Raw genomic sequence first — 9,066 nt, 5'->3', positions numbered from 1 at the left:
TAGCCCTCACCTTTACCCTCAAGCCAACAACCACCCTCAGCCATTACCCAGGGCCATGCTCCTTAGAAGCAGCAGCTGCGGTCACTCAAGCTTACCCATTAGGAAGCCTCTGGCTGCAAATAAAAAAGTCCCTCTCAGAGCTTTAAACAAGGTTACTGAACAGACGTCCGGAGTTAGGGCAGTTTCCTGGGTCCACTGATTCAGCGGTTCCGAGATATTTTCAAGTGTATATGCTAAAGCGGCAGGAAACACTTCCCTGAGCGTGGCGGGCTTCATGCTCACAAGATGGCTGCCACGGCTCCCGGCATCAGACATAAGCCCAGAAAGCACTGAAGAGCTCTAGTATCTCTAGAAGCAATAAGATCCTTCCATTCCCGTCACATTGTTCAAAATTGGGCCACACAGCCATCCTTGAACAGCTTAGCCAACGCCTGCCAGTGAGATGGGGGCAGAACAGCTGGCTGAACTGGACTTATTTAGGGTGGATGAATGTACCCTAACCTCTGGCCAAGTGCCCTCCTTGGGCTTCTCATCCCGTGTCAAGTGGCTTCTCAGTTACGTACAGTATCCCGCGGAAACTAGGGAAGACAACTTCCTCTGCCACACTTGTGAGGTGGTTCAGTCCTGCCCTGGTGGAAAGGAAGCGCTGACGTGTCGGCAGGTGGCCGCACGGCCCTCTCCCTTGCAGCTGGGCCTCTGAACAGCCCACCCCTACAAAGCCAGGCGGGTGAGGGCACACCTGTGATCCTCCCTCTTGGGGTGCTCTCCTGCTGGGTCCCCCATCTGTGCCCCCATGCCCTGTGGTGGCTGACTCAGCCTGTGCGGGGAGCCACTTCCCCAGCCCCATCTGGCAGCCCAGCCCGGGAAAGTGGAAGGGATTACTCAGCGCTCGCTGGGTGCTCACGAGTGGCTTCATCTCGTTCTGCCAACCAAGGGCAGTAGGTTGCTCGTCCTACACCGCATTTTCCAGGATGTGCAAGATTTTCCCAGGCTAGAAAGCAAACCTGTGACCCGGGCGCTGAATTCACATTGGGACCATCCCACGTGTTCCTGGGTGACCTTGGGCGAGCCGCTTTCTGGCTGTGAATCCCCTCAGCCCAACAGACTCGATGATCTGCAGCTTGAGCTTCCTCATCTACCTTGTGCTCACAACAGACATGACTGATCAATAGCAGGCTTGCTCCCTCTGAACTTGCATTGGTGCCCTGGCATTGGAGCCCCCCAAGTTCAGGCCCCCCAAAAAGCCTCCACGAAATGATCAGTGACAAGAACCAGGCACTGACTCTTCCGTTTGCCTTCCCAGATGGGCCTCCCAGCTGTCAGGGCTTCAGCCCGCGCCATCCCCTTCCCCTGCCTTCTCTCCCCGGAGCAGGCACTTTATGACTCCAGAAGGTTCCGCCCCCTCTCACAGAAGTGCAGCTCACATCCCTGGTCTGCTGTGTGCACTCAGCAGGCGTCTGCGCCTCTCACTCCTGTTCCCTGTCTGTGGCCGGGAGAACCTCTGGCAGAGCCTCACACTGACGCCACTCCCCTTGGGGCCTGCCCCCCACCCTGCCAGGCACATGGATCAAGAGGAAAAACAACACAACCAGCCACGACTGAACAGACTTTTATTTTAGGCTTTACACCCCACCCAGGGTGCCCGACATCTCCCGCTCTGGTCCAAGTCTGAGCATAGCCTGACCCCCCTCTTGTGCTTCGGGGGCTGGGCCACCAGTCACTGTACCTTAGAACTTGTAAACTTGTACCTGAACTGGAGCCAACATCCCACCAGCCCACTGGGTCTGGCCGGGCCTGGTTCCAGGCAGCTCCTAATACTCCCCTCCATCCCAGACCCAGAGTCTAGGGGCAAGAGACCTTACCCCCATCACTCAGGACTCAGGAGGGAGGGGCACTGAACGTACCAAGCCCCAAGAGGTGCCCGCTGGTGCTGGGAGAAGAACTGGACGAGGTTCTCCTTGAGGTGCCAGCAGAGGCCTCTTCCTGGGGGCAGGGCCTACCCCCTTCCCTGGCCAAGCCAGAGCCAAGGCACCCATCCCTTCCCAGGACCTAAGATGACACAGAAGCAGTAGGCACACCAAGCTTTGCTGCGAGGGGGAAAAACCCTAAATATTAAAAATTAAATTAACACTGAAGCCTAGGCCACTGAACCAGCAGTGAGATGTGGCTGCAGACAAGAGCCAGCCCCCAACTCTTCCCCAAGCCCCAGGGTCTCTAAAGAAGCTCCAAGGGGCCGAGTCTGTCTGTCACCAGAGGGACCCTCTGAGGGAAGAAAGGTTGGGGTGCAGGTGTCCTCAGGGATCCCCAGGGTGGGGCACTAAGGACTGTAAACATGACCCAGCTTGAGGGCTGGGGGGGTGTCCCAGCCCCCGAGATTCTCCCTGCATGAAGAAGGGCCACCTTGGTGAGAACAGAAAACAGTAGTTGGCCTGAAGCAAAGTTTTCCCCTTTGGAATATCAGGAGTGGGAGGGGCTGAGCCTGTGAGCCTGGGGGGGGCGGTGGTGATGGAAGGAGAGGGGTCTGAAAGGCAAGCCCCACTTTGTAGGGCCTTCTTTTCCCCCACTGGCTCCGTACCTGTGCCCTTCCTGGGCAGCAAGTCAGCGAGTGTCCACCCTCCCTAGCAGAACCTGCTAGAAAGTCAGCCCAGGCCACCACTGCCCATCCCAGCACCACACCAGGTCAGGCCAGCTCTGGAGAGGCCCCGCCTCAGCGTGGCCTGGCCTGGGTGGAAGCGCTGGCTCTGGGGAGGGACGAAGGATGTGGTTAGGGAGTGTCAGGAGAGCTGCTGTGGACCAGACATGGCCTGAGGCCAGCGGTCTCTGCCAGCAGCAGCTGAGCTAGGAGCAGCCCCTCTAGGCCTGGCTGTGGCCTGAGGAAAGTCCTGCCTCACCCCAGATAAGGAGCCCTTGGGAGCACGCTGTAAAACCTGCGCCCCTGCTGCCCCTGGAGGCAGGCAGGCAGGTAGCTCGGAGCACATGGAGTCAGGCCCTGCCGCAGCTGGCACAGCGAGCCCTCTCTCTGCACATCCAGGCCCCGTCAGGCACCGCTGGGACCAGGCCACAGGGCTGGTCAGGTCCCAGTCAACCCAGCCAGACCGGTTGCCGGCAACAGGCTTTGGCTGGGTGAGTCTAGCCCGGCCCCTGCAGGCCAGACCTGGGGCTACAGCTCCCAATGCGGCCTCCAGGCTTCTTAAGGCTCGGCCAAGCCCTGAGTTTGCCTGAGAATCACTGGGCAGGTGCCCCCGGAGCAGGGCTTTCTCCGAGTCACACAGTCCCCAAGCACCTCTCAGAATCTACCATCTTCTCGAGACCTCGAGTCCCCTGAAAACAGGCCACTCAGGAACCTCGGGGGGAGGCTGCCCACAACTCCCCTGGGGACCAGCCCCCGGCCTGCTGTCAGCAGGGGCGGGGGCTGGAGTCCCACAGACCCGCCAGGTGACAGCTCCCCTCTTCAGGGCTGGGCCTGGCCCCTGAACCACTGGCTCCTCAGAGCCCGTACCTCCTGCCCGTACCACTCGTGCAGTTCGCTGAAGGAGGCCCTGTCCAGCGGCCCGTTGGGCACGGAGGCCCGCCGGCGTGGGGGCAGGGGCGGGGGCTCGGGGCCAGGTCGCGGGCCAGGAGAGGGGCCTGCGGGGGCCTGGGCGCTCCAGACGGCGCAGCCGTTCTCCTTGGGCGGGGGGCCAGGGGGCCGGCGGGGCACAGGCCGGCCGCCCCCCACGCGCATGGCGGCCAGCTGCTGCTCCAGCTCGCGCACCACCAGCCGCAGGTAGTCGAAGCTGGCCCGCGACAGTGCCTTCACCCAGCCCTCCATGGCGGCCTGGCTCTCAGCAGCCAGCACGTAGGTGCGCGTGCGGGCCCCCGCGAAACGCACAGCGAAGGCGAACTCCTCGGAGGCCTCCACCAGCTCCACGGTGCAGCCCTCCAGGATGATGACGCCCACGGGCTCGCGGCTGGCCGGGTCCTCGAAGTAGAAGAGCATGTTGCCCCGCAGCACGAACCAGCGGCGCTGGTAGGCCGCGTGCCGGCCGCCCTTCTTGTGCAGGAAGCCGGCGTTGTCCACCGGGGCGTCGCAGGTGGCATAGAAGGCCAGGCTGCGCTCGTTCAGCTTCATGGTGGCCCGGGGGCGGTGGGGAACCAGGGCCTGCCCCACCCCAGAACAGTAGTTATCCATGTGGCCACCGGCCACTCAGCACCACTGGGGCCTCACAACCACCTCCATTCACCACCTCAACACGCCCGTTTCACAAAGGAGGACACTGAGGCTCAAGAGCAGAAGCAGCCTGCCTAAGCCGACAGCGCTCCCCTGAGCAGCGCCGGGACACGGGCCCAGCCCTCCTGCTGCCCGCTGAGTTTCCTACACACCCGCGAACTCAATCTCACACCAAATGGAGTGGGCGGGGGCTCGCGCTGCCCCACTGGACAGAGGGGAAAATAAAGCACAGAGGGGTCAGTCACCTGCCAAGTCAACGCAGGTTGCCCAGAGCTGCTGCGCGAACTCAGGCCTGGTGTCAGGCGCGGCGGTTCCATCACCAGGGGACCAGCTGACCTGCGGCCCCCTCGGTTCCCAGCTGGTTTCATGACTCGGCTTTGATTTGTCCGGCCATGAAACGCGGATGCAAACAGAACCTACTCTGGAGGGCTGGAGGGGCTGCGTGCAGGAAACACTTAGTAGCAGCTGTGTGCGAGGCTCTTTGTGGAGACTAGGAGTAGGGCAGCAAATGAGGACCCCTGCCTGTCGTCGTGGCGCGGACATTCGAGTAGCAGGGGCACAGTTAACAAGAACAAGTAAACAGATAACGTATGTTTGCCAGATGGTCTGCAGTGCTGTTGAAAAGACAGGGAGGGGGTCAGGAATGTTGGGGGCACAAAGAATGTTTGATTTTAATGGGGGGGGTGTCAGGAAAGATTGAGAAGGTGACATCTGAGCAGAGGCCTGAAGGAGGTGAGAGCGAGCCCCAGGAGCGTGCCAGGCAGAGGACACAGCACGTGCAAAGGCCCTGAGGTAGAGCATGCTGGTGTGCTGGAGGAGCAGCCAGGCGGCCGGAGCAGAGTGCAGAAGGGCGAGGTGGGGTGCAGTCAGACAGGCAGAAGCCAGGGCCGTGAAATAATTCAGAGAAAAGGCTTGACCTTTACTTACAGGGAGAGGAGGGAAGCACTGTGTATGCGTTTAAAGGAGAGGACTCTAACACGCACTTGGCCACAGGCATTTTATCAAATTTCCCACAAGGAGTACATGATGGGGCGACATTGGCCTCTCGCCAGTATTGTGAGGTGGCATGTGAGTCCCCAAAGCCACACCTTCCCCTGGGGTTTTCTACCACCACTTTGAGGACCTGTCTTCTGTTTCCACACCACCGCTTCCCTCAAACTGGGGCAGTCGTTACATTTGTCAAAGGCAAAGTATGTACGCTCCCTGGAATGCAGTAGGTACTCAATCTGCATTCTGCTGCCTGGGCGGGGCCTTCCTTGGGACCAGGAGGAATGAGGTGTGGGGTGGTACCTCTCCAGGCAGCAGGTGGTCACAGTGGGGCCTAGACAGGCAAGCTGACCCAGAGTGAAGGGGAAGCCTCAGTTTCCTCACCACTTCCTCTAACATGCCTAGGTAGTCAGGGAAGGCTTCCTGGAAGAGGCAACATGACCCTTGATTAAGTAGCCTGTCCTGACCCAGTAGCCAAGCCAAAGCCAGAAAGTTTAATCCCCGCTCTGCCTCTCCGAGCTGCATGACTGCAACAGACAGCCCCTCTCTAAGCCTCAGTTTCTCTGTGAAACGGGACTCATGCATTCTCCACCCCCCCCCCACACACACACACTCCACAACAACCCCCGTGTGAGCCCCAGCCCCATTCCTACAGGAAACCCTCCCCCCCACTTCCCGCCTACCTCTCAGGTCAGCACTCCCTTCCCGGCTCAGGTCCGCCCAGCTCCAGTCTCAGCCTGGTCTTCTCTGGGTTCAAATGTCAGCCCTGGAGTGTCCAGCTGTGTGGCCCCAAGCAAGCTGTAAGCTCTCTTGACCTGTCTACACATCTGTAAAATGGGAGAACAGCCCTAAGTCGTGGTGGTGGTGGTGGTGGTGATGAGGAGACACTGCACCTCGCACACGGCAGCTGGTGCAGCTGCAACCTTGCCAGCCTCCCCAGACGCACCCCTAGGCACTTGGACCCCTTCCTATATGTCCAGTCATCCCTCAGGGCCTTCTGAACGCACCCAAACTAGTGGCCTGGTCTCTGCCCTCTGCCTCCTCCCCCTCCAGGCCCCCAGCCTGCCTCTTTGCCAGCCCCTCTCTCTCCACTCTTGCCGGGCGGCTCCTGTCCATTTTCTCAGTAAGAGTGTAACTCCTTCTAGGCCCCGGCCCTCCGACATCCACTCGCTACAGAGATCCTGTTAAAACTAAATTCAGTCTCACCCCTCTTTGACTCTGAACCCCCCTATGGCTTCCAACTTCTCAGTATAAAATTCAGTCCCTCCCATGGCCTCCAGGTTCCCTTCCCAACCTCTGTCCCGCCGTTCACCGGGCTCCGGGACCCTCATTCCTTGCTGGTGCTGAAACGCACAGGATATTCCACCCAACAGCCTCTGCCCTGGCTGTTCCTCTGCCTGAATTCCCTTCCCACTGGCAACTCCTCGCCCTGCAGTATCAGCTTCAGCACTGGACGGAAGTGGTCCCGGATCACCTTGTATAAAAGAGAACCCCCCCCCTTCGCTCTCATGCACCTCAACCTGAAATCACTTGAGTCTTTTGCCTGTTCCAGGAGGGTGGGTTTTTGTTGGGGGGGGGGGAGGCTTTTTTGTCTGAATTCCAGTGCCCGGCCTGTAACTGGTGCTGGGATACCTGCGGAACGAATCCGTCATCTCAACAGGCCCAGAGTCGGGGGTCTATTCCTAACCCACACTCCGAGATGCAGAAACTCAGCCTCGGAGGTTAAGTAACTTGCTCCAGGGCACAATACTGTGCCCAGAACCACAGGCTCCGAGCAACCCGCCCGAAGTGGGAGGCTGATCTTGGGGTGTCCCTCCTTCATGAAGGCCAGAGGAAAAGCAACTTCCCTCGGGCTCAGCAGCCCTCCACCCCTACCTGCCCAGGTAGGGCCAGCCTGGCCCGAGGATGGTGCCGGCAAGGACCCTGTTCTGCCTGCCGCAGCTGCCTTCTCCAGCCCAGCAGCAAAGGGCAGGGCAGGAAGCAGCTGGTGCAGGCCTGGTCTGCCTTATCTCCTCCACACTCATGCTGTTTGCCAAGAAGTTCAGAGTCCACTGTGGGCACTGCTGATTCAACGGCTCACAGCCAGTCAGGACGCTGGGGGGGACCCCTCCCCGAGCCAAGCTGTCGCCTCTACTCCAAGCCGAAGAGCTGTGAGAAAGTCATTTCAATTTTCTGAGCCTTAATTTCCTCATCTGTTAACTGGCTACGAGAGGGTTCGATGAGCTTAAAGAAGGAAAACCCACTGACAACCACGGGAAACACATCAGAACTGTCACTGCTGCAAGGTGGGGATTCCACAGTCTCACCTGCAAAGGCGAACCCCAATATCCAGCCCTCTGGGAAGGAGTGACTAGAGCAACCCCGAAGAGCAGTTTTTGTGACTGCTCAGCGGGTCCAGGGCAACCGGGAAGCAACTGCTCAGAGGACAGAACAGCGCAAGCTCTGCAGGGCCGCCGGCGTGGGACCCGGGCCCCGGGGAAACCGAGGCACGGGCTTTGGGCGCGATTTCAAGGGACCGATGCCTGGGTCCCGAGCTCGCGGCGGCTGCCACGAGCGCCCCCCGCGGCGCACACGGGGGTGGGGGGGAGAGGGTGTGGCCGGCGGGGCAAGGCGCGCCGGGAACCCCGAAAGGCGCCGGTCCCGGCCGCCCCTCCCGCGGGGGGCCCTGGGGGCGCGGGACGGCCGGTGCCGCCGCGGAGGCCGGGTCCCCTCTGTGCGCCGCGCGGGCGCCCCCAGCTCCTCGCGGGGCGGCGGGGAGGCGCGGGGCCGCGGCCGAGGCCTCGTGGGCGGGGGAGGGGGCGCCCGCCGAGTCGGGGCGCGGCCGCGGGGAGACGGCCCCGGGCTGGGACGCGGCCGGCACCTGCCCGCCGGGCTCTCCCCGCGCCCCGGCCCGGCCCGGCCCGCGCGGGGCCCGCCGGCCGGCCTTACCTCGCGCCGCGGCCCGGGGCGGCGGCGGGGCTGCGGGCGGGGGCCGGGGGCCGCCCGACCATGGCCCGGGCCCGCCCGACGGCAGCGGCGGCGGCGCTTTGTCTCGGGCGGCGCGGCCGGCGCAGCCGCGGGGCGCGGGGGGCGACGCGAGGAGGCGGGCGCGGCCGGACCCTGCGCGACCCGCGGGCGCGCCCCTTTAACCCTTCCCGGCCCGCCCGCCCCGCCCCCGCGGCCCGCCCCGCCCCCGCGGCCCGCCCGCCCCGGATTGGCCGGCGCCGCGGCCCCGCCCCCTCCAGAAACCGCGCTTAAAGGGGCCGCTGCGGTTCCGGAATTCCCCCGCGCCCTGGTCCAGGCCCGGGACTCACCCCCGAGGCTCGGGCGCTCCCAGGGGCGAAAAAGCGTAGGAGGGACCCCTCGCCGGAGCCCCGCGCTGGGGCCGAGCTCCTTCCTGGCTGGGATTGAGAGCTGAAGCACATTGAATGCCCAGCTAAATTTGAAAAGTAACTCCCAAATTCCAAAGGGAGGGGGAGTGAATACAGGACCCTTGGGTCAGGCTGGCAAGGTCAGTAAAGGACCGTACAGGATGCCTGGCGACCCCGCCTCTTGCCCCAAGTGCAGAAAGTTCTGTCGTTGAACAGGCTCGCCGTCGCGGCTGCACTTCTCTAGGCTGTTTCTCGTCCGTGAAATAAAGACAGCCATAGTATAGAAAGGACATTGCACACAGTAGGTGCTTTCAGCAAATAGGAAATGCTGTTCTTTTTGTCCTGCTCGAAGTAACAAAGTTCCACCTCCCTGGATCTTTCTTTGCCTTCTGCTCTTGCTGCCTCCTTCCCACCAACCCTCAAGACTCAATTGCTGTTGGGTCTGGTCTGAGGGCAGGAGAGAAACAGGGCAACTCGAGATCACCTAAGTCCACTCACTCTGTGGCCTCTCACTAAGTG

General features: G+C 61.9%; 1 protein-coding gene across 3 annotated transcripts; it reads right to left on the bottom strand.

Moving 5' to 3' along the window:
- Positions 1-744: 744 nt before the first annotated feature.
- Positions 745-8,165, bottom strand: PHETA1 (PH domain containing endocytic trafficking adaptor 1). 3 transcript variants are annotated; one of them, XM_037511167.2, is made up of 3 exons: positions 8,126-8,165; positions 5,881-6,024; positions 745-4,141 (listed from the first exon to the last, which is right to left on the bottom strand). In XM_037511167.2, exon 3 carries the CDS (start codon positions 4,109-4,111, stop codon positions 3,452-3,454), a length of 660 nt encoding a protein of 219 aa, XP_037367064.1. In that variant the 5' UTR covers positions 4,112-4,141; positions 5,881-6,024; positions 8,126-8,165; the 3' UTR covers positions 745-3,451. The 3 variants fall into 3 exon arrangements, 2 of the variants coding, with proteins under 2 accessions (XP_037367064.1, XP_037367065.1); XM_037511168.2 differs by lacking the exon at positions 8,126-8,165 and adding an exon at positions 7,504-7,725; XR_008551888.1 differs by lacking the exons at positions 745-4,141; positions 8,126-8,165 and adding an exon at positions 4,149-5,620 and having other exon boundaries at positions 5,881-7,725.
- Between the last annotated feature and the right edge of the window lie 901 nt (positions 8,166-9,066).

The sequence above is a fragment of the Talpa occidentalis genome, unplaced genomic scaffold (assembly GCF_014898055.3).
Source record: "Talpa occidentalis isolate TD23 unplaced genomic scaffold, MPIMG_talOcc4v2.1 talOcc4.14, whole genome shotgun sequence".
In the NCBI taxonomy this organism is placed as follows: Eukaryota; Metazoa; Chordata; class Mammalia; order Eulipotyphla; family Talpidae; genus Talpa; species Talpa occidentalis.
The sequence above is the reverse complement of the archived record's forward strand: the minus strand, read 5'-3'. Positions and strand labels throughout refer to the sequence as shown.

What these genes read in the sequence shown, in the direction of transcription:
- PHETA1 (XM_037511167.2), bottom strand. Translation starts at nt 4,111, where the DNA reads ATGAAGCTGAACGAGCGCAGCCTGGCCTTCTATGCCACCTGCGACGCC.